The sequence below is a fragment of the Malaya genurostris genome, unplaced genomic scaffold (assembly GCF_030247185.1).
Source record: "Malaya genurostris strain Urasoe2022 unplaced genomic scaffold, Malgen_1.1 HiC_scaffold_12, whole genome shotgun sequence".
In the NCBI taxonomy this organism is placed as follows: Eukaryota; Metazoa; Arthropoda; class Insecta; order Diptera; family Culicidae; genus Malaya; species Malaya genurostris.
In genome coordinates, this window is record NW_026682610.1 from 73,298 (window position 1) to 99,163 (window position 25,866).

The 25,866-nt window shown below is 34.0% G+C and overlaps 1 protein-coding gene across 1 annotated transcript; it reads left to right on the forward strand.

The window, feature by feature from the left end:
- Positions 1-23,809: 23,809 nt before the first annotated feature.
- LOC131439922 (putative mediator of RNA polymerase II transcription subunit 21) lies at positions 23,810-24,490 on the forward strand. Its single transcript, XM_058611026.1, has 3 exons — positions 23,810-24,202; positions 24,259-24,358; positions 24,423-24,490. Exons 1-3 carry the CDS (start codon positions 23,810-23,812, stop codon positions 24,488-24,490), a joined length of 561 nt encoding a protein of 186 aa, XP_058467009.1.
- Positions 24,491-25,866: the final 1,376 nt, after the last annotated feature.

Consider the following 25,866-nt stretch of genomic DNA (forward strand, 5'->3'; position numbering starts at 1 on the left):
TTTTGGGTGCCTTCATACAAAAATTTTTAAAATGTAAAAATATCTCTCATATGAGAAACAAATTTACGTTTTCGACTATAACTTTTGAACGACCCGATAAATTTCGTTCAAAATTTCGTCAGAGTTAGCTAATAATATAACAAATCGAATGATCGCACATCTAGAAGTGCCTTTTTGGGTGCCTTCATACAAAAATTTTTAAAATGTAAAAATATCTCTCATATGAGAAACAAATTTACGTTTTCGACTATAACTTTTGAACGACCCGATAAATTTCGTTCAAAATTTCGTCAGAGTTAGCTAATAATATAACAAATCGAATGATCGCACATCTAGAAGTGCCTTTTTGGGTGCCTTCATACAAAAATTTTTAAAATGTAAAAATATCTCTCATATGAGAACAACATTTACGTTTTCGACTATAACTTTTGAACGACCCGATAAATTTCGTTCAAAATTTCGTCAGAGTTAGCTAATAATATAACAAATCGAATGATCGCACATCTAGAAGTGCCTTTTTGGGTGCCTTCATACAAAAATTTTTAAAATGTAAAAATATCTCTCATATGAGAAACAAATTTACGTTTTCGACTATAACTTTTGAACGACCCGATAAATTTCGTTCAAAATTTCGTCAGAGTTAGCTAATAATATAACAAATCGAATGATCGCACATCTAGAAGTGCCTTTTTGGGTGCCTTCATACAAAAATTTTTAAAATGTAAAAATATCTCTCATATGAGAAACAAATTTACGTTTTCGACTATAACTTTTGAACGACCCGATAAATTTCGTTCAAAATTTCGTCAGAGTTAGCTAATAATATAACAAATCGAATGATCGCACATTTAGAAGTGCCTTTTTGGGTGCCTTCATACAAAAATTTTTAAAATGTAAAAATATCTCTCATATGAGAACAACATTTACGTTTTCGACTATAACTTTTGAACGACCCGATAAATTTCGTTCAAAATTTCGTCAGAGTTAGCTAATAATATAACAAATCGAATGATCGCACATCTAGAAGTGCCTTTTTGGGTGCCTTCATACAAAAATTTTTAAAATGTAAAAATATCTCTCATATGAGAACAACATTTACGTTTTCGACTATAACTTTTGAACGACCCGATAAATTTCGTTCAAAATTTCGTCAGAGTTAGCTAATAATATAACAAATCGAATGATCGCACATCTAGAAGTGCCTTTTTGGGTGCCTTCATACAAAAATTTTTAAAATGTAAAAATATCTCTCATATGAGAAACAAATTTACGTTTTCGACTATAACTTTTGAACGACCCGATAAATTTCGTTCAAAATTTCGTCAGAGTTAGCTAATAATATAACAAATCGAATGATCGCACATCTAGAAGTGCCTTTTTGGGTGCCTTCATACAAAAATTTTTAAAATGTAAAAATATCTCTCATATGAGAACAACATTTACGTTTTCGACTATAACTTTTGAACGACCCGATAAATTTCGTTCAAAATTTCGTCAGAGTTAGCTAATAATATAACAAATCGAATGATCGCACATCTAGAAGTGCCTTTTTGGGTGCCTTCATACAAAAATTTTTAAAATGTAAAAATATCTCTCATATGAGAACAACATTTACGTTTTCGACTATAACTTTTGAACGACCCGATAAATTTCGTTCAAAATTTCGTCAGAGTTAGCTAATAATATAACAAATCGAATGATCGCACATCTAGAAGTGCCTTTTTGGGTGCCTTCATACAAAAATTTTTAAAATGTAAAAATATCTCTCATATGAGAACAACATTTACGTTTTCGACTATAACTTTTGAACGACCCGATAAATTTCGTTCAAAATTTCGTCAGAGTTAGCTAATAATATAACAAATCGAATGATCGCACATCTAGAAGTGCCTTTTTGGGTGCCTTCATACAAAAATTTTTAAAATGTAAAAATATCTCTCATATGAGAAACAAATTTACGTTTTCGACTATAACTTTTGAACGACCCGATAAATTTCGTTCAAAATTTCGTCAGAGTTAGCTAATAATATAACAAATCGAATGATCGCACATCTAGAAGTGCCTTTTTGGGTGCCTTCATACAAAAATTTTTAAAATGTAAAAATATCTCTCATATGAGAAACAAATTTACGTTTTCGACTATAACTTTTGAACGACCCGATAAATTTCGTTCAAAATTTCGTCAGAGTTAGCTAATAATATAACAAATCGAATGATCGCACATCTAGAAGTGCTTTTTGGGTGCCTTCATACAAAAATTTTTAAAATGTAAAAATATCTCTCATATGAGAAACAAATTTACGTTTTCGACTATAACTTTTGAACGACCTGATAAATTTCGTTCAAAATTTCGTCAGAGTTAGCTAATAATATAACAAATCGAATGATCGCACATCTAGAAGTGCCTTTTTAGGTGCCTTCATACAAAAATTTTTAAAATGTAAAAATATCTCTCATATGAGAACAACATTTACGTTTTCGACTATAACTTTTGAACGACCCGATAAATTTCGTTCAAAATTTCGTCAGAGTTAGCTAATAATTTAACAAATCGAATGATCGCACATCTAGAAGTGCCTTTTTGGGTGCCTTCATACAAAAATTTTTAAAATGTAAAAATATCTCTCATATGAGAACAACATTTACGTTTTCGACTATAACTTTTGAACGACCCGATAAATTTCGTTCAAAATTTCGTCAGAGTTAGCTAATAATATAACAAATCGAATGATCGCACATCTAGAAGTGCCTTTTTGGGTGCCTTCATACAAAAATTTTTAAAATGTAAAAATATCTCTCATATGAGAAACAAATTTACGTTTTCGACTATAACTTGTGAACGACCCGATAAATTTCGTTCAAAATTTCGTCAGAGTTAGCTAATAATATAACAAATCGAATGATCGCACATCTAGAAGTGCCTTTTTGGGTGCCTTCATACAAAAATTTTTAAAATGTAAAAATATCTCTCATATGAGAACAACATTTACGTTTTCGACTATAACTTTTGAACGACCCGATAAATTTCGTTCAAAATTTCGTCAGAGTTAGCTAATAATATAACAAATCGAATGATCGCACATCTAGAAGTGCCTTTTTGGGTGCCTTCATACAAAAATTTTTAAAATGTAAAAATATCTCTCATATGAGAACAACATTTACGTTTTCGACTATAACTTTTGAACGACCCGATAAATTTCGTTCAAAATTTCGTCAGAGTTAGCTAATAATATAACAAATCGAATGATCGCACATCTAGAAGTGCCTTTTTGGGTGCCTTCATACCAAAATTTTTAAAATGTAAAAATATCTCTCATATGAGAAACAAATTTACGTTTTCGACTATAACTTTTGAACGACCCGACAAATTTCGTTCAAAATTTCGTCAGAGTTAGCTAATAATATAACAAATCGAATGATCGCACATCTAGAAGTGCCTTTTTGGGTGCCTTCATACAAAAATTTTTAAAATGTAAAAATATCTCTCATATGAGAAACAAATTTACGTTTTCGACTATAACTTTTGAACGACCCGACAAATTTCGTTCAAAATTTCGTCAGAGTTAGCTAATAATATAACAAATCGAATGATCGCACATCTAGAAGTGCCTTTTTGGGTGCCTTCATACCAAAATTTTTAAAATGTAAAAATATCTCTCATATGAGAACAACATTTACGTTTTCGACTATAACTTTTGAACGACCCGATAAATTTCGTTCAAAATTTCGTCAGAGTTAGCTAATAATATAACAAATCGAATGATCGCACATCTAGAAGTGCCTTTTTGGGTGCCTTCATACAAAAATTTTTAAAATGTAAAAATATCTCTCATATGAGAACAACATTTACGTTTTCGACTATAACTTTTGAACGACCCGATAAATTTCGTTCAAAATTTCGTCAGAGTTAGCTAATAATATAACAAATCGAATGATAGCACATCTAGAAGTGCCTTTTTGGGTGCCTTCATACAAAAATTTTTAAAATGTAAAAATATCTCTCATATGAGAAACAAATTTACGTTTTCGACTATAACTTTTGAACGACCCGATAAATTTCGTTCAAAATTTCGTCAGAGTTAGCTAATAATATAACAAATCGAATGATCGCACATCTAGAAGTGCCTTTTTAGGTGCCTTCATACAAAAATTTTTAAAATGTAAAAATATCTCTCATATGAGAACAACATTTACGTTTTCGACTATAACTTTTGAACGACCCGATAAATTTCGTTCAAAATTTCGTCAGAGTTAGCTAATAATATAACAAATCGAATGATCGCACATCTAGAAGTGCCTTTTTGGGTGCCTTCATACCAAAATTTTTAAAATGTAAAAATATCTCTCATATGAGAAACAAATTTACGTTTTCGACTATAACTTTTGAACGACCCGACAAATTTCGTTCAAAATTTCGTCAGAGTTAGCTAATAATATAACAAATCGAATGATCGCACATCTAGAAGTGCCTTTTTGGGTGCCTTCATACCAAAATTTTTAAAATGTAAAAATATCTCTCATATGAGAAACAAATTTACGTTTTCGACTATAACTTTTGAACGACCCGATAAATTTCGTTCAAAATTTCGTCAGAGTTAGCTAATAATATAACAAATCGAATGATCGCACATCTAGAAGTGCCTTTTTGGGTGCCTTCATACAAAAATTTTTAAAATGTAAAAATATCTCTCATATGAGAACAACATTTACGTTTTCGACTATAACTTTTGAACGACCCGATAAATTTCGTTCAAAATTTCGTCAGAGTTAGCTAATAATATAACAAATCGAATGATCGCACATCTAGAAGTGCCTTTTTGGGTGCCTTCATACAAAAATTTTTAAAATGTAAAAATATCTCTCATATGAGAAACAAATTTACGTTTTCGACTATAACTTTTGAACGACCCGATAAATTTCGTTCAAAATTTCGTCAGAGTTAGCTAATAATATAACAAATCGAATGATCGCACATCTAGAAGTGCCTTTTTAGGTGCCTTCATACAAAAATTTTTAAAATGTAAAAATATCTCTCATATGAGAACAACATTTACGTTTTCGACTATAACTTTTGAACGACCCGATAAATTTCGTTCAAAATTTCGTCAGAGTTAGCTAATAATTTAACAAATCGAATGATCGCACATCTAGAAGTGCCTTTTTGGGTGCCTTCATACAAAAATTTTTAAAATGTAAAAATATCTCTCATATGAGAACAACATTTACGTTTTCGACTATAACTTTTGAACGACCCGATAAATTTCGTTCAAAATTTCGTCAGAGTTAGCTAATAATATAACAAATCGAATGATCGCACATCTAGAAGTGCCTTTTTGGGTGCCTTCATACAAAAATTTTTAAAATATAAAAGTATCTCTCATATGAGAAACAAATTTACGTTTTCGACTATAACTTTTGAACGACCCGACAAATTTCGTTCAAAATTTCGTCAGAGTTAGCTAATAATATAACAAATCGAATGATCGCACATCTAGAAGTGCCTTTTTGGGTGCCTTCATACAAAAATTTTTAAAATGTGAAAATATCTCTCATACGAGAAACAAATTTACGTTTTCGACTATAACTTTTGAACGACCCGATAAATTTCGTTCAAAATTTCGTCAGAGTTAGCTAATAATATAACAAATCGAATGATCGCACATCTAGAAGTGCCTTTTTGGGTGCCTTCATTCAAAAATTTTTAAAATGTAAAAATATCTCTCATATGAGAACAACATTTACGTTTTCGACTATAACTTTTGAACGACCCGATAAATTTCGTTCAAAATTTCGTCAGAGTTAGCTAATAATATAACAAATCGAATGATCGCACATCTAGAAGTGCCTTTTTGGGTGCCTTCATACAAAAATTTTTAAAATGTAAAAATATCTCTCATATGAGAAACAAATTTACGTTTTCGACTATAACTTGTGAACGACCCGATAAATTTCGTTCAATATTTCGTCAGAGTTAGCTAATAATATAACAAATCGAATGATCGCACATCTAGAAGTGCCTTTTTGGGTGCCTTCATACAAAAATTTTTAAAATGTAAAAATATCTCTCATATGAGAACAACATTTACGTTTTCGACTATAACTTTTGAACGACCCGATAAATTTCGTTCAAAATTTCGTCAGAGTTAGCTAATAATATAACAAATCGAATGATCGCACATCTAGAAGTGCCTTTTTGGGTGCCTTCATACAAAAATTTTTAAAATGTAAAAATATCTCTCATATGAGAACAACATTTACGTTTTCGACTATAACTTTTGAACGACCCGATAAATTTCGTTCAAAATTTCGTCAGAGTTAGCTAATAATATAACAAATCGAATGATCGCACATCTAGAAGTGCCTTTTTGGGTGCCTTCATACAAAAATTTTTAAAATGTAAAAATATCTCTCATATGAGAAACAAATTTACGTTTTCGACTATAACTTTTGAACGACCCGATAAATTTCGTTCAAAATTTCGTCAGAGTTAGCTAATAATATAACAAATCGAATGATCGCACATCTAGAAGTGCCTTTTTGGGTGCCTTCATACAAAAATTTTTAAAATGTAAAAATATCTCTCATATGAGAAACAAATTTACGTTTTCGACTATAACTTGTGAACGACCCGGAATATTGCGTTCAAAATTTCGTCAGAGTTAGCTAATAATATAACAAATCGAATGATCGCACATCTAGAAGTGCCTTTTTGGGTGCCTTCATACAAAAATTTTTAAAATGTAAAAATATCTCTCATATGAGAACAACATTTACGTTTTCGACTATAACTTTTGAACGACCCGATAAATTTCGTTCAAAATTTCGTCAGAGTTAGCTAATAATTTAACAAATCGAATGATCGCACATCTAGAAGTGCCTTTTTGGGTGCCTTCATACAAAAATTTTTAAAATGTAAAAATATCTCTCATATGAGAAACAAATTTACGTTTTCGACTATAACTTGTGAACGACCCGATAAATTTCGTTCAAAATTTCGTCAGAGTCAGCTAATAATATAACAAATCGAATGATCGCACATCTAGAAGTGCCTTTTTGGGTGCCTTCATACAAAAATTTTTAAAATGTAAAAATATCTCTCATATGAGAACAACATTTACGTTTTCGACTATAACTTTTGAACGACCCGATGAATTTCGTTCAAAATTTCGTCAGAGTTAGCTAATAATATAACAAATCGAATGATCGCACATCTAGAAGTGCCTTCTTGGGTGCCTTCATACAAAAATTTTTAAAATGTAAAAATATCTCTCATATGAGAAACAAATTTACGTTTTCGACTATAACTTGTGAACGACCCGATAAATTTCGTTCAAAATTTCGTCAGAGTTAGCTAATAATATAACAAATCGAATGATCGCACATCTAGAAGTGCCTTCTTGGGTGCCTTCATACAAAAATTTTTAAAATGTAAAAATATCTCTCATATGAGAAACAAATTTACGTTTTCGACTATAACTTTTGAACGACCCGATAAATTTCGTTCAAAATTTCGTCAGAGTTAGCTAATAATATAACAAATCGAATGATCGCACATCTAGAAGTGCCTTTTTAGGTGCCTTCATACAAAAATTTTTAAAATGTAAAAATATCTCTCATATGAGAACAACATTTACGTTTTCGACTATAACTTTTGAACGACCCGATAAATTTCGTTCAAAATTTCGTCAGAGTTAGCTAATAATTTAACAAATCGAATGATCGCACATCTAGAAGTGCCTTTTTGGGTGCCTTCATACAAAAATTTTTAAAATGTAAAAATATCTCTCATATGAGAAACAAATTTACGTTTTCGACTATAACTTTTGAACGACCCGATAAATTTCGTTCAAAATTTCGTCAGAGTTAGCTAATAATATAACAAATCGAATGATCGCACATCTAGAAGTGCCTTTTTGGGTGCCTTCATACAAAAATTTTTAAAATGTAAAAATATCTCTCATATGAGAACAACATTTACGTTTTCGACTATAACTTTTGAACGACCCGATAAATTTCGTTCAAAATTTCGTCAGAATTAGCTAATAATATAACAAATCGAATGATCGCACATCTAGAAGTGCCTTTTTGGGTGCCTTCATACAAAAATTTTTAAAATGTAAAAATATCTCTCATATGAGAACAACATTTACGTTTTCGACTATAACTTTTGAACGACCCGATAAATTTCGTTCAAAATTTCGTCAGAGTTAGCTAATAATTTAACAAATCGAATGATCGCACATCTAGAAGTGCCTTTTTGGGTGCCTTCATACAAAAATTTTTAAAATGTAAAAATATCTCTCATATGAGAAACAAATTTACGTTTTCGACTATAACTTTTGAACGACCCGATAAATTTCGTTCAAAATTTCGTCAGAGTTAGCTAATAATATAACAAATCGAATGATCGCACATCTAGAAGTGCCTTTTTGGGTGCCTTCATACAAAAATTTTTAAAATGTAAAAATATCTCTCATATGAGAACAACATTTACGTTTTCGACTATAACTTTTGAACGACCCGATAAATTTCGTTCAAAATTTCGTCAGAATTAGCTAATAATATAACAAATCGAATGATCGCACATCTAGAAGTGCCTTTTTGGGTGCCTTCATACAAAAATTTTTAAAATGTAAAAATATCTCTCATATGAGAACAACATTTACGTTTTCGACTATAACTTTTGAACGACCCGATAAATTTCGTTCAAAATTTCGTCAGAGTTAGCTAATAATTTAACAAATCGAATGATCGCACATCTAGAAGTGCCTTTTTGGGTGCCTTCATACAAAAATTTTTAAAATGTAAAAATATCTCTCATATGAGAAACAAATTTACGTTTTCGACTATAACTTTTGAACGACCCGATAAATTTCGTTCAAAATTTCGTCAGAGTTAGCTAATAATATAACAAATCGAATGATCGCACATCTAGAAGTGCCTTTTTGGGTGCCTTCATACAAAAATTTTTAAAATGTAAAAATATCTCTCATATGAGAACAACATTTACGTTTTCGACTATAACTTTTGAACGACCCAATAAATTTCGTTCAAAATTTCGTCAGAGTTAGCTAATAATATAACAAATCGAATGATCGCACATCTAGAAGTGCCTTTTTGGGTGCCTTCATACAAAAATTTTTAAAATGTAAAAATATCTCTCATATGAGAAACAAATTTACGTTTTCGACTATAACTTGTGAACGACCCGATAAATTTCGTTCAAAATTTCGTCAGAGTTAGCTAATAATATAACAAATCGAATGATCGCACATCTAGAAGTGCCTTTTTGGGTGCCTTCATACAAAAATTTTTAAAATGTAAAAATATCTCTCATATGAGAACAACATTTACGTTTTCGACTATAACTTTTGAACGACCCGATAAATTTCGTTCAAAATTTCGTCAGAGTTAGCTAATAATTTAACAAATCGAATGATCGCACATCTAGAAGTGCCTTTTTGGGTGCCTTCATACAAAAATTTTTAAAATGTAAAAATATCTCTCATATGAGAAACAAATTTACGTTTTCGACTATAACTTGTGAACGACCCGATAAATTTCGTTCAAAATTTCGTCAGAGTTAGCTAATAATATAACAAATCGAATGATCGCACATCTAGAAGTGCCTTTTTGGGTGCCTTCATACAAAAATTTTTAAAATGTAAAAATATCTCTCATATGAGAACAACATTTACGTTTTCGACTATAACTTTTGAACGACCCGATAAATTTCGTTCAAAATTTCGTCAGAGTTAGCTAATAATTTAACAAATCGAATGATCGCACATCTAGAAGTGCCTTTTTGGGTGCCTTCATACAAAAATTTTTAAAATGTAAAAATATCTCTCATATGAGAAACAAATTTACGTTTTCGACTATAACTTGTGAACGACCCGATAAATTTCGTTCAAAATTTCGTCAGAGTTAGCTAATAATATAACAAATCGAATGATCGCACATCTAGAAGTGCCTTTTTGGGTGCCTTCATACAAAAATTTTTAAAATGTAAAAATATCTCTCATATGAGAACAACATTTACGTTTTCGACTATAACTTTTGAACGACCCGATAAATTTCGTTCAAAATTTCGTCAGAGTTAGCTAATAATTTAACAAATCGAATGATCGCACATCTAGAAGTGCCTTTTTGGGTGCCTTCATACAAAAATTTTTAAAATGTAAAAATATCTCTCATATGAGAAACAAATTTACGTTTTCGACTATAACTTGTGAACGACCCGATAAATTTCGTTCAAAATTTCGTCAGAGTTAGCTAATAATATAACCAATCGAATGATCGCACATCTAGAAGTGCCTTTTTAGGTGCCTTCATACAAAAATTATTAAAATGTAAAAATATCTCTCATATGAGAACAACATTTACGTTTTCGACTATAACTTTTGAACGACCCGATAAATTTCGTTCAAAATTTCGTCAGAGTTAGCTAATAATTTAACAAATCGAATGATCGCACATCTAGAAGTGCCTTTTTGGGTGCCTTCATACAAAAATTTTTAAAATGTAAAAATATCTCTCATATGAGAAACAAATTTACGTTTTCGACTATAACTTTTGAACGACCCGATAAATTTCGTTCAAAATTTCGTCAGCGTTAGCTAATAATATAACAAATCGAATGATCGCACATCTAGAAGTGCCTTTTTAGGTGCCTTCATACAAAAATTTTTAAAATGTAAAAATATCTCTCATATGAGAACAACATTTACGTTTTCGACTATAACTTTTGAACGACCCGATAAATTTCGTTCAAAATTTCGTCAGAGTTAGCTAATAATTTAACAAATCGAATGATCGCACATCTAGAAGTGCCTTTTTGGGTGCCTTCATACAAAAATTTTTAAAATGTAAAAATATCTCTCATATGAGAAACAAATTTACGTTTTCGACTATAACTTGTGAACGACCCGATAAATTTCGTTCAATATTTCGTCAGAGTTAGCTAATAATATAACAAATCGAATGATCGCACATCTAGAAGTGCCTTTTTGGGTGCCTTCATACAAAAATTTTTAAAATGTAAAAATATCTCTCATATGAGAACAACATTTACGTTTTCGACTATAACTTTTGAACGACCCGATAAATTTCGTTCAAAATTTCGTCAGAGTTAGCTAATAATATAACAAATCGAATGATCGCACATCTAGAAGTGCCTTTTTGGGTGCCTTCATACAAAAATTTTTAAAATGTAAAAATATCTCTCATATGAGAACAACATTTACGTTTTCGACTATAACTTTTGAACGACCCGATAAATTTCGTTCAAAATTTCGTCAGAGTTAGCTAATAATATAACAAATCGAATGATCGCACATCTAGAAGTGCCTTTTTGGGTGCCTTCATACAAAAATTTTTAAAATGTAAAAATATCTCTCATATGAGAACAACATTTACGTTTTCGACTATAACTTTTGAACGACCCGATAAATTTCGTTCAAAATTTCGTCAGAGTTAGCTAATAATATAACAAATCGAATGATCGCACATCTAGAAGTGCTTTTTTGGGTGCCTTCATACAAAAATTTTTAAAATGTAAAAATATCTCTCATATGAGAAACAAATTTACGTTTTCGACTATAACTTGTGAACGACCCGATAAATTTCGTTCAAAATTTCGTCAGAGTTAGCTAATAATATAACAAATCGAATGATCGCACATCTAGAAGTGCCTTTTTGGGTGCCTTCATACAAAAATTTTTAAAATGTAAAAATATCTCTCATATGAGAACAACATTTACGTTTTCGACTATAACTTTTGAACGACCCGATAAATTTCGTTCAAAATTTCGTCAGAGTTAGCTAATAATATAACAAATCGAATGATCGCACATCTAGAAGTGCTTTTTTGGGTGCCTTCATACAAAAATTTTTAAAATGTAAAAATATCTCTCATATGAGAAACAAATTTACGTTTTCGACTATAACTTTTGAACGACCCGATAAATTTCGTTCAAAATTTGACCAGAGTTATAGTAATATTACAAATCAAATGATTTGACCCTCCGGGTTTCGGGTAAAAGTTTTTCACGGTGATTGAATAGCTTTTTCTAGATAAAAATGCAAAATAAAGTTACAACTTCTTACTGCGTCTCCGAAAGGTTCCATCAGTATCAGTAAATCCGAACTGCTGTTGGTACAATAAACCAATAACTCTGATAATTTTTCATACAACAGATCTTCCTTGCTGGTAAACATTTTCAGGAACACATTCAAAACACTACGTGTTTCCTTATTAATTAATCCGGAGACGACGAACAGAATGCAACTATCAGCTTCACGCGAAATCTGCGAAAAAAATGCGTTTTAAAATCATACTACAGTATTTTAAAAAATTTAGATTTTATCTTCTGCGTATACAACATCCATTGCCGTAACAGATTTTCGTGTTGTTTGTTCAGGGTAAGTAACAGCATAACGAATAACATTTTCCGGGATCATCTTCAAACCATCGCGCGGTTTCCTTTTAAAATAATCCTGAAATACGACGACGAACAGAATGCAACTATCAGCTTCACGCGAGATCTGCGAAAAAATGCGGTTTAAAATACCACAGTATTACAAAAAATTTAGATTTTACCTTTAGCGTATACAACATCCATTGCCGTCACAGATTTTCGTGTTGTTTGTTCAGCATAACGAATAACATTTTCCTGAATCATCTTCAAAACATCGCGCGTTTCCTTTTAAATTAATCCAGAAATACGACGAGGAACAGAATGCAACTATCAACTTGATGCGAAATCTGGTTTCGATGTTGGTATATTCAGACATCAACGCAACATGTGCAGCCTTGGTAAGCGTTCCTAGGACATCGAAATACATTAAAAATAAAAAAGCTTATCATCAAGTTCAGCCAGTTAGTAGTGAATATAAAGCATCACTCCTCCTTTATCCGGGCTTGTGACCGGCAGATACAATTTTCAATAGCATTTGGATAATACACTTCCTACCAATAGGACACTGTATTTTCTATTGAGAACTGCTTTACTGGCGGAGTTACATGCATGGATTAGAATACAGGAATTATAAGGGATTAAGGAATACTATGGGGATACTATGGGCTTACACAAAAAACTAACTACAGAGAATATAGCTAAAATTTAGCTTCTTCAATCATGGTTTACATTTCGCCACTTGTATTATGAAAGTATTAGCTGTAATGTAGCTTTTCTACTGTTCATATACGAAGTCTTAAGCCAATGTACCAGTTGAATCAAACATCTTCAAATGATGTTTTAAAGTGTTCAAGTTGGGTTCAAATTCATATTCCGTGTTTTTGCACATTTTGCAAAAAAATGAAACATATTGCAACCCATAGTTTGGGAGTTTCGCACACCTTGTATGCCACCATCTGTTACAGCCTTCGCAGAGTACCCATATATCTTGCTTGCAAGAACGCGAGCTATCGGAAATGCTAGTAAAAGAAGACCACTCTTCAATTACACCACATCCTGCGCACATGTTTTCTACATTATCAGAGTTTATCATGATGGTTTGTAGAAAATGTTTTCTTAATGTTTTAGGACAGAAATTTGTCCTGTGCATTTCCTTGTCGGTGAGTTCAAGCTCTATGTTATTCAAGACATGAACACCGCAACTCGAGGTATCTGACTGCTGATGACAGTTCTTTTCAACTGGTTTTAGTTTCTCAATGAATTCGATAGCCTTCATAATGACTTCCTTATCTTCAAGAGTCTTCATGAGCTTTATTGATTTTAAAGTTTTCAAGAACTTCAAATACATTTGTCTAGACTTTTTCATTGAGTCATTTTTCATTGAGTCATAGAAAATGAAAACCATTTCTTTTTTATTGATAATGCTGACAGTGAAGTGGGAATTATTCAGCATTGGTAAAATAGTGATTTCAGAATCTATGAGTCTAGAACAAAGCCGCCGAACATTTATGGGCTCCATAGATTGAAATCCAAACAGCGAAGGTGTAAAATCGCAGCATAATATGTATGCATTTGGATGATACATCTTGCACAATAACCGCACACAAAAGTCGACCAAGAAATTGGATAGCCAACTATCGTCAGTTATCAATGTCTTTAGGTCGCTATAGTTGAGATAATCGCCATTAACTAGTGCCACTTTAACGTGATTACAATAACTGTTTCTAGTTATGTAATAATAGGCAGGATCTTTCATTAATCCATTGGGTAAAATATTTTTTTTCAGTTCTTTTATGAAACTTTTTGTGCCTTTAAACAATTCTTCGGAGGATTCATCGAATCCTCTGAAAATACTTGAATCATTTTCCGGCTCTTCAAGGATATTTGCTTCGATATCTTGTGGCTCTTCAAGCTTTATGCTTAAATTGTTGAGCCGGATGTTTTCTTTGATATCTTCGTCTTTTTCTAGCTCTTCGAGTTCCATGATCGGGCTTAAATCGTTTAGTCGATTTTTTTTCCCGATAGGTGTCAAGTTTTCATCACTTGACCAATATTTCTCCATAAGCTCGATGCTTTGTAATTCCTTTTCGCAAAAAGGTAACTTCCTTTTGCTTGTGCCTTTTTTGAAACTTTCTTTTGCCTTACGCAGGTCTGAAAGTTGCCATGCACTTTTACTCTTTTCAGTACTACTCATAGACGAATTTGAACTTTGACTGAACATCAAAGTTTTCTGCATTCGACGTTTGGTTTGGAGAGTAGATATCTTTTTATTTTTTGTTGATAATGGAGTTGATGTAACCTGCAGCTCAGACTTCTTGTTCGACAAAACGTTTTTTGTTTTATTTCGAATCATTTTTGAGTTACAGCTTGCAGGTATATTAAGGTTGAATTGGATGATCATATCCTTTATTAATTCATCGTGAACATGAATTATGTAATCATCAATTCTAACTCGCGGTGTATCACCGATAAACTTACATTCGTCGATATAAGCTTTGATTATACGGTGATACCCTTCAATCACTCCATTATTGGCACGATTCATTTTTTGTTGTTCTTTAAGCGTCATACCCTTAAAATCTTTGGCAGTCAAAACTGGAGTCCAAAGCGGTAAATACGCAATATACTTTTTTAAAATAACAGTAATGAAGTTATTCATTACGTTATCATCTGTAAATTCAACAATGCCTTCTTCATACAATGTATTTTTGTATATTTCAAGTCCTTTCTGATAGAACGGACTTGATTCATAAATGGTTTTGTATTGTGTTTGTTCAATATCATTACCATTATCATTACCAAACAAGTTTTTATTGTCGTTGTACTCTTCAAACATTGGATCCTTCGTTAAATTGAACTCAGTAGCCAATGTATCATATGCCTTATGTTTTTTGTTGGGCGTATCAACGATCAAAAATCGGAATAATAATTTCAATAAATGGTAGATTACATTTATCTCTTTAACATTGAAAAGTGAAGCCAAAGCAATTCTGCAAATTCGATTTTCTGGCTTCTCTTTTCCAATGTACTTGTCAATATCTTTATACATCAGTTTAGTTATATGTGAACTGCACAGTTTCACAATAACATGTTCAACTGGTTTGCTATCCTTAATATCGCGGATCCATTGTTCGCAATTTCGGATATATTCCGTTAATGTCATCATATTGAACGATTGTACAACAGCATTGATTTCAGCTAGTGAGAAATCAGTTGTAATCGTTCTAATAAATGATGAACATTTTCTGGTGGAATTACTAGCACAGAATTTTACTATAGACCTCAAATTCAGTTCTATATTTGATGTATGATGGTCTTCAGTAAAAAAACTGGCAATAGGAAACGGTTTGGCATTTTTGTCTGTTTCCACTATTTTAATATCTGCTACCATGCTGTACAGTAGCATCATGTGGTTTTTTATAGAGTACCATCTAGTGCCAGTTGCATCGAGATGGAAGTCCAGAGGCCCATCTCTAGATGTTATTGCCAGAATTAAATTTAACTGCTCTTTTTTCATCAGTATGATGTTGCATGGTCGGTATTGCAAACTAAGTATAGAGCAAACACGTTCGTCGACCATTTTCATCAACGCTAGGAAAACATCTTTATCGTATCGTAACTTTAGTCTGGCTTCACTGACAATTTGTCTCGCTGTGCCATCCGATACGCGTTTTCTTAGGTTCAAATCAACTTTGAATTCCTCAGTTTCCGCTAAATTTCGTGCTTGCTCACGAATATATAAACGAGGAATAGTTTTTAACATATCTTCTTGAACGATTACTCGTTCCTTGCCACGCATTTGGGACACCATATTTTTGGAATGATGCATAACCTCCATGTCATGGAGTATTTTGAACTCAATTGCGGTGTGGCCCTTAGTTGCGAAAGTTGCAATGAATATAAATCGTTTACATGTAGGGAACATGCAACGAGCAAATATTTTAATTGTTCGTACATTTTTTTTCATTGGGACATAATCTTTTATGTCTTTAATGTACGCTTTACAGGTTGCATTCGGATGGCGTATCAAATCGTGATACGTGCTAAATGCAATTTGTTCTGCAAGGGTCTTCAATTTCATTCTTTGAGCATGCCCTTGCTTATATCGAATCAACTTTGATGTTTCAAGGTTGATAACTTTATTAAATTGCTCTCTTGTCCAGTAGCGTCTTTCTCCAGAATCGTAGAAGTCGCTCATAAGGAATGGCAATTCTCGATTATCTCTATTAGACATTGCCTCTTTTTTGTCGTGAATACGACTTACTTTACTATGGGGCGCCTTTTCAAAATTTACCCTCTGAGAGAGTGATAAGTTTTTGATCGTGAATATCTCCTGTTATATCTAACGAATCAACATAATTCTTGCTACATGCCATCGGAAATATGATCACAATTTTATGATAAAACTTTCAGTTGTGTGACATATTCTTAAATAGTTCACAATGAAACTTTTCTGAAATGTTTGGTATAAACGAGTATCAAAGAGGATAATTCATATGGCGCGTTTGCCTTTCTCGTATTTTGAAAGCTCATAGCTCAGTGATCTGTAGAAGGATTTATATAATCTAACTACCATTAGAATCGAAAATCTTCAACTTGAACGTGTATCACAACAATATTGAAGTTTTTCAATAGTACACTATTGAAAAACCTGTTTGATTTAACCCATGACAGCACCAGCCAATCAGAACGCGAGATGTCTGTATCTATACAAGAGCATCCATATAAAAGTTGAATGGTTCACTTTTCCTATCATTTGCTGAGCAATTCTTCCCGAAACAAGACACACGACAGCAACATCGAGGACCTGTCGTCTCATTGTTTCCCGATATGAATGCACGAGACACCGTCAGCACAATGACACCGAAAAAGGCAGCCAAAAAGTCCAGCAAGGCCCATTGCCGAAACAAGACACACACGAGAACCATCTCAGATCTCAATATTTCCTACCAAAAGATTCATCAAGATGGGAGTTAAAATAATTTGCACCGTCACTAACACATTGAATTACGAACGGCAATGCGAAAGCGAAAGTGATGATTTTGAACACATCTTTATACTAGTTTACAAATATGTCGTGCGAAACAGATTTGCCACAGATCAATATGTATTTTTGTCGCGATTACTTTAGTATGCGGCCGAAAACAAAAATTGTTAGAACAAATGTTTCCACTTGATTTGCGCATTCTACTTTCCAGGCGTATCAGAACTGGCTAAACTTAAAGCTATTCTAAATATTTCTTTATCACAGTGATGTGGTCATCCTGAAAAGGACGGGGTTTTCAACGGATGGCCAGCTGCAGATGGCGAGGGATGATTTTCGTTTTCGTTGTCATGGGCAGCGTTACCGGTCAACTCCAACACTTCGGCAACCAAGTACTCCATCACTGCCGCCAGATAGACCAATGCACCAGCACTGACACGCTCGGCGTAGTTCCCCTTCCGAGGCAAACGATGGATTCTGCCGCCAACTGGGCACTTCAGACCAGCACGGTTTGAGCGGGACTTTACCTTGCCCTTAATTGTTCCTCCACAACATGCTGCTAGCAGCTCGACGACCCATTCAGTATTACTGGCTGCCGCTCTGCTAACTCTCTCTTTTATATCGTTTCACTGTTTCCCGTTCTGCGTATAGGAAAGAAATTCTAACAAAGGGGACGTCCTACCGTGCTACCACTAGCACGTATAAAAGGAAATGTGATGTGAGAAATAGCGTCATTTAAGTTAAAGCAGCTACTCTGTACGTACGAGACACCGTCAGAACGATGGCTCCGAAAACAGGTAGAAAAACAGATTTGTACCGTCACTAACACATTCAATTACGAACGGCAATGCGAAAGCGAAAGTGATGATGTTGAACACATCTTTATACTAGTATGGGGTCGTGTGAAAATATGCCATGCGAAACAGGGTTGCCATATATACAGGTTAATCTGTATTATTATTATTATTACTATCATTATTATTATTAGAATCACTCTTGCATACCGAAGATCGTAGATACATTTCAGACCAGGCCATTGCAATTGTCTCGTACTGAAATTTCGAGAAGAATCAGATATCTTCGAACTTCATAGCTTCAATAAAAATAAACTACAAATTTGTCGTACCTAGCTTCCTATATTAGCAAATTAAAAAGGAATTGTTTCAAGTTTGGAATATATAGTTGTAGAATAGTAGCTGTTTAATGTAACTAATCTGTACTTTAATGTAGGTGTATCGCTTCAAATTCTATTAGTGAAAAAGAGTAAAGCTTGCACAATTCATACAATCAATCAACTAACTGATATTCGGAAAAGTGATGGGAGCGTGTCGTTTTTTCGTATTAACGACATCCAGTTATGTCTCTGACATTACTCACCCGCCTTTTTTTTCACTGTTATTCAAAACAGTGCATGGACGCATAGGTTCGTTTTTGAGTGTTGTGGCCATTTCCTGTGTGAATGGCTCACTGAAATCACTCTCTTCGAACATAGCGTTCATGTCATCAATATGACTAGAGGTCATCGAGACTTTTTCAAATCGCTTAGTAGCAGCGTCGATGGCAACTAAAGCCATGTCATCAAAATCTTGATTTTGATTGGCGTTGGTTGTCTCAATAAAAATGTCTGATACACATGCAGTGACACTTTTAGAGAATATTTGCATATCCCTGGCCAACGTATTTGCTTCCATGAAAATGGAAGAACTTTCAGTTGGCTTCTTTGGGAATGAAATATTACCAACTATAGCCGTTTCCTCAAAATCTTGATTGGCGTTGCTTGTTTGAACAATATTTTCTGATATGTTTGCAGTAACGCTCTCAGAAAATATTTGTATATCCCTGACCAACGTACTCGCATCCATGCAAATGGAAACGCGTTCAGTTGGCTTCTTCGGGATGGAAGTATTAAAACTTGCTTGAAGTTCTTTCTTCAATTTATTTCGCAAGTTTAATACTTTGAAGCGATTTTTTTGGTTGCATTTTATACCCAACACTTTGAACACTTCATTATCGTGCGAGAACTCTTTCTCGAACCAATTCATACCGTACTTTTGGGCACAGTATGATATAAATTTTTCTTTTTGAGAAATTGAAAAACTTACCTGAAATCTAGCCATTCTGAAAAAAAAAACGTACTATTTATACTAAATAAAAAATCCTATTGTTAGTTCACAATATTTAATATACTTTACCCTATAACCCAGCACTTCCAGGGGCTTAAAAACACGAATGACCCCAAATCACAACCAGAAAATCAAACAAACACTGGATTATTGAAATTTTATGATATCGTGGATATTAGCTGGATATTATCAGCCTTCAATATTTTTGATCCTCTAAAAAGCCTCCTAACTGCTCTACTGAACAATGGCCCCTCCTTGCAGCAATTGTATCTTTTGATGGATAATTTACCAATGATAATCGAAAATATGATCATTGTGCTTCAGTGGAATTGCAGAAGTATCATCCCAAAACTTGATTCTTTCAAACACTTAATACATACTCGTAACTGCGATGTATTCTCCTTGAGTGAAACTTGGCTGACTTCTAACATCAACCTCGACTTCCATAATTTCAACATAATCCGCCTGGATCGAGAAGACTCTTATGGAGGGGTACTTTTAGGGATCAAAAAGTGTTATTCATTTTATCGTATTAACCTCCCCTCGACACCGGGAATTGAAGTTGTCTCTCGCCTAATTAATATTAATTAGGCGAGAGACAACTTCAATTCCCGGTGTCGAGGGGAGGTTAATACGATAAAATGAATATCTATGTAATTTATTCAACAAGTTTCTCGAGGGTAATATTATCACCATTCAAAAACCTGGGAAAACAGCCTCCGATCACAATTCGTATCGACAGATTGCTATGCTTTCCTGTATTCGGAAAATGTTGGAGAAAATGATTCTCTTCCGTTTAGATAATTGGGTCAAGACAAATGGATTGCTTTCAGATACACAATTTGGGTTCCACCTATTCGTGCGAACCCGTCGTCCCAGTTCTTGGTAGATTGGTTCCATCATTTGTAACGTAACGCGACCCGATGCGAAACGCATCAGCGGAACGTCTTAGACGATTTGGCTGGTCGTGCCGTAGCATGTAGGCATAAGTGTCTGCTTTACCAGCACTTCTGCTTTACCAGCACGTCTGCTTTTTGCCTTTCTCTATAGAAAGGTATTAGAATTGCTGGAAAAACCGACTTTCGAACGGAGCCTCGGAGACCCATAGTGTTATATACCATTCGACTCAGCTCGACGAACTGAGCAAATGTCTGTGTGTGTGTGTGTGTATGTGTCCGTGTGTGTGTGTGTGTATGTGTATGTGACTTCCGGTTCCGGAGTTATATGGTAATATGTGAAAATTTGAGAAAAAGTTTACACTCAATTATCTCTGAAACAACTCAACCGTTTTTTGCAAACTGAAATTCAAATGAAAGGTCTTATAATATCCTAAACATTTGTGGATTATTTTATCAGGATCCGACTTCCGGTTTCGGAACTAATGCGTGATAAGTGAGTAATTACCAATTTTATAAGTATTTTTACACGAACAATGGTTAAAAACAGGTAAAACTGCCTGATAAATTCTTCTAGTTTGCAGAGTTTGTTAGTTTGTGGGCATGAAAACTTAATTCGGCACTACTGGTCCCCTCTTTTCCTGTTCCGAGAGCACCGAAAGTGGAGAAGAAAAACTCCTTAAACTAAATTCACTTCGATTTCTCTGCGATGCTTGAACCGATTTTGACAAATCTTGATTTGAATTATAAAGTTCATACTGTTTTTAAACCTACTGTGAAATTTCATCCGGTTCCGCAGTTGCAGGGCGATGAGTGTCAAAGTTTTCAAATCGCCATATAGAGTGACAATATGTACAACACGGAAAGAAGAAGAAAACATAAAACGAACAAGGCGTGATTTGTTCTATTTCGTACACGTTGTGTAGTGATGTCAATAATAATAAAATAGGTTCTATAACATTTCCCCGAAAACCATTCTCCAGAACATAAAAAACCGAAGCTTTTTCCCCAGAAATTTATTGCCCAGAAAGTACTAATCTCCAGAAATACAAACTCTAGAAAGTAAGAAAATCCAGAAAAAAAATCCCAGAATGTACCAAAGTCCAGAAAACCATACACTCGAAGGCATTAGTTGCTAAAACAGTATTATTGGTATAATATCGTTTGGCATGATGGTTATTTGGCATAATAGTTATTTGGTTAACAGATCAACATGCTGCTTAATAGAATTTGTTCTAATTTACTGCGATTTTGAAAGGTCTAATGCGGCTACGCCTCATCGTTTTTAATAACCTGCTGTTCGACCTCGCTGCCGCTCGTTCGGACTTAACTGAGGGATAGCTCCTAGCTTTGGGTAATCCGGGCAAACGCACCCAACTAGACAGAGGTGATTTCTGCGGGGGCGCTGCCCCCCCGCAGTGGCCGGCGCTTCCGACGGCAGGTCGCCGGCGCACTCGCGGCCTTCGGCCGTCTTGACCTGAATCATCTATGACGAACAGAATATTGTGTAAGCATTGAATAAAATAATTATATAAAATGGTAGTGTGCTATTTATCACTAGACCGAATTAACGACGAAAGGTTAGCTTGCTACTATAAACTATATGCAGAAACAAATACCCAATTTAAAGAAGCTATGTTTGAATTTAAATAAATATAGCTAAATGATTCCATACCCGTTATATAATTTGATTATTTTTTATCAAACTCGTTATTTTCAGAACCCTCTTTTTCAGACTAACATAGCTTGAAATAAGTATAGTTGCCTTGGAATTTACAGTTAATGAGTATTCACGAAATTTTCGCGAAAATTATTTTCGTTGGACTGGTTCGTTCTAGTCAGGCGCGTACCCAGAAAAAAAATTCGGGGTGTGTTTTCATAATATTGGGGAGACCGGGGCTAAATCGGACAATTTTTAGAAATTGTAAAAACATCCATTAAAACTGGATTTTTATCGAAATCATTTCTACCGCGTCATCTCCAAGCGCGTTTACAAAGTCAATCTATGAATTAAAATATTAGCAGGTTGATAAGATATTTCAGCTGTCCAGTTTAACAACGTGTCCGGTCTAACTCCTGTATCCCCTAATAATTTCTTAAGTTTCGGAGGGGGGTTTAATCTCTCCCCCCATGTATACGCGCCTGATTTTAGTAGATGCTTTTTTGGTAAAAGATCTGTTCCTATGTTGTTTCTGTATTATTTTCCATTATGGGGAAACAGTTTCTAGGTATTTGCTTCTTCTGGGAGATGGTATTCTGGGGAATGGTACATTCTGTTGTATGTCTTTCTACTAATTGATACCTTCGTGACTATGGTTTTCTGGAGAATGGTACATTCTGGGGAAAATACTTCGTTGCTTTCTTTTCTGGGAAATGGTTTTCGAGAGATTGTCGTACAACCAATAAAATAATAATAGTAATAATAATAATAATAATAATAATAATAAAAATAATAATCCTATTACATGTTTTATGCTGTTTAGCTTGACTTACATATGCAGAAGTAACAAAAACGCAGGTTCGTTTCGTTTGTTAGATTTCGTTTAATTGATTTAATCGAAATAGAGTATGAGATAGTAGGTACAGGTTTAACTACGTTCAAAACTGTTCCAATTTGTAGGTCATATTTGTTGGTAGTAAACGAACCAACTTTGGCTATTCCGTTTATCTGAATCCGGTCTCGGAAGAATTGGAAATAGTGATCAAAAACTGCAAAAAGGATCTCACTTACTTTTCTTGGACATGGCCAAATCGATTTTCACGAACTTGGGTTCAAATGAAAGGTCTTGAAGTCCGATACAAAGTTCCTGAGTTTCATAAGAATCCGACTTCCGGTTCCGGAGTTACAGGGTGATATGCACCAAAAAAGGAAAAAAATAGTCACACACGTTTCTCAAAGATGGCTGAACCGATTTTAACAAACTTAGATTTAAATGAAAGTCTTATAGCCTTTTACAACTTTCCTGAGTTTTATTTGGATCCCACTTCTGGTTCCGGAATTACAAGGAAATATGTGAAAATTTATGAAAATATATGCAATGAATTTTCTCGGAAATTTCTTGACCAACTTTCACAAACTAAGAAGCAAATAAAAGGTCTTAAAACTCTTTAAAAAATCCCCGAAAAGTTGATCCAGATCCGACTTCTGGTTACGGTATTACAGTGCGATTGGTGAAAATTTATATTATAGAAAAATATATATTATATTATAGAAAAATGTCATCAACACCAACACCACCAACACCAACACCAACACCAACACTACCACCACCACCAACACCAACACCACCAACACCAAGACCAACACCAACACTACCACCACCACCAACACCACCACTACCACCACCACCAACACCACCACCACCAACACCAACACCACCAACACCAATGGATTATCAATTATTTCAACATCACCTACAAGCACAACCTTTTTATCAACCGCTTCTGCAAATGCAGCCAGTGCATCCGTGGCAACAGTGGCACTGGCTGCAGCAGCAGCAACAACCATGGCTGCAGCAGCAGCAACAGCCATGGCTGCAGCAACATCAATGGTTGCAACAGCCACTTCCGCTACAGATGCTTCAACAGCCACAAGAACCGCAACAGCAACAACAGCAACAACCGCGAAAACGGCAACAGCAGCCACAACAACGGCAACAACAGCCACAACAACGGCCACAACAACGGCAACAACAACGGCAACAACAGCCACAACAACGGCCACAACAACGGCAAAAACAGCAGCGGAAACGGCTGCAACAATTTGATTCGGATCAAATTGTAAGTAGCTGTATTAAATTTTGAAATTTAAGTAATTCATATCGATTTATTTTTAGAAAAAGGATTTGATAAAGTTACGAAAAATGGGACGGAACTTTCTGACTTTCGGGCGTCAAATAAGACGCAGGATAAAGCTGGCTTCGCTGCCGAGAATTGGTCAGTTTTTAAATATATAAATATAATATGTGATTTTATAATGATTGTTTATTTTTCTTTACAGAATCAACAGAGCATTTAAATAACATTAACTGTATGGTCAAACGACTGTATGACGATTTCAACTCTTAAGTTATACAAATATATATATATATATATATATATATATATATATATATATATATATATATATATATATATATATATATATATATATATATATATATATATATATATATATATAAATGCAGAGATCATTCTTTGTAATCGCATCACGTAAGAACGGATGGACAGATTTACATGATTCTTTTTGCCTTTCTCATATAGAAAGGTTATGCAATCACTGTGCAAACCGACTTTTGAACCGAGGCCCGGAGGGCCGAGTGTCATATACCATTCGACTCAGTTCGTCGAGTACGCAAAATGTCTGTGTGTATGTAACGTTTTTTTGCACTAACTTTTCTCGGAGATGGCTGAACCGATTTTCACAAACTTAGATTCAAATGAAAGGTCTTGTGGTCCCATACAAAATTCCTGAATATTATTTGGATCCGACTTCCGTTTCCGGAATTATGGGGTAAAATATGCAAAAAATTGAGAAAATAAGTGCACTAACTTTTCTCGGAGATGGCTGAACCGATTTTCACAAACTTAGATTCAAATGAAAGGTCTTGAGGTCCCATAAAAAATTCCTGAATATTATTTGGATCCGAGTTCCGGTTCGGGAGTTATGGAGTAAAATGTGCAAAAAAAGAAAATATATGTTGTAACTTTTCTCATAGATGGCGTGACCGATTTTCACAAACTTAGCTTCAAACGGAAGGTCCTGTGGTCCCATACGTAATTCCTGAATTTCATGCGGATCCGACTTCCGGATCCGGAAATATTAGGTAAAGTGGGTTAAAAATTGTATACCATCACTGAAATTTTCTAAATCGACCTCAAATCTTTTCCAATTGATAGTTTTTATCAGTAGACGGTCAAACAAACCGATTTCGGTTATTCTTTTAAGAATCGGAGAAAATTATTTTGAAGAATACCACAGTATTATATATGATAGTATGATTGATATGAGAAAGGCATCATTACACCACTAGGTGGAGTAAAACAGATGTGATCAGTTTTACCCCCACCGGGTTCGTACATCAAAAAAATTAGAAAAAATTGCCGGAAAAGTGGGAAAAATCCATAAAGTAGTTTTGTATGGAGAATGGAATTTTCTGTTAAAACAGTCGTCAATGATTGCTAGATCATCAATAGGTATTTGGCGCATAACGAGTTGCATAAGTGTTCGGCCGTTAAAGAAAAGAATACTAGATCATTAATAAAATTATTTGGCGCACACGTATAACAGACATAATTGGTCAAATATGATTGAACCATTGTTACGAAAATTTTACAGTAATCTACTTTCGTGACAAATTTTCAGTTTCATCAAAATTTCTTTAAAAAAATTGGGAACTTCTGAGAAAAGCAAGATGTGTATATTGCTTCGGGGTGGGTTTATT

What these genes read in the sequence shown, in the direction of transcription:
- LOC131439922 (XM_058611026.1), top strand. Translation starts at nt 23,810, where the DNA reads ATGGATTATCAATTATTTCAACATCACCTACAAGCACAACCTTTTTAT. An exon ending in AATTTGATTCGGATCAAATT is followed by an intron (nt 24,203 to 24,258) that starts GTAAGTAGCTGT and finishes ATTTATTTTTAG; the next exon opens with AAAAAGGATTTGATAAAGTT. An exon ending in GGCTTCGCTGCCGAGAATTG is followed by an intron (nt 24,359 to 24,422) that starts GTCAGTTTTTAA and finishes TTTTCTTTACAG; the next exon opens with AATCAACAGAGCATTTAAAT.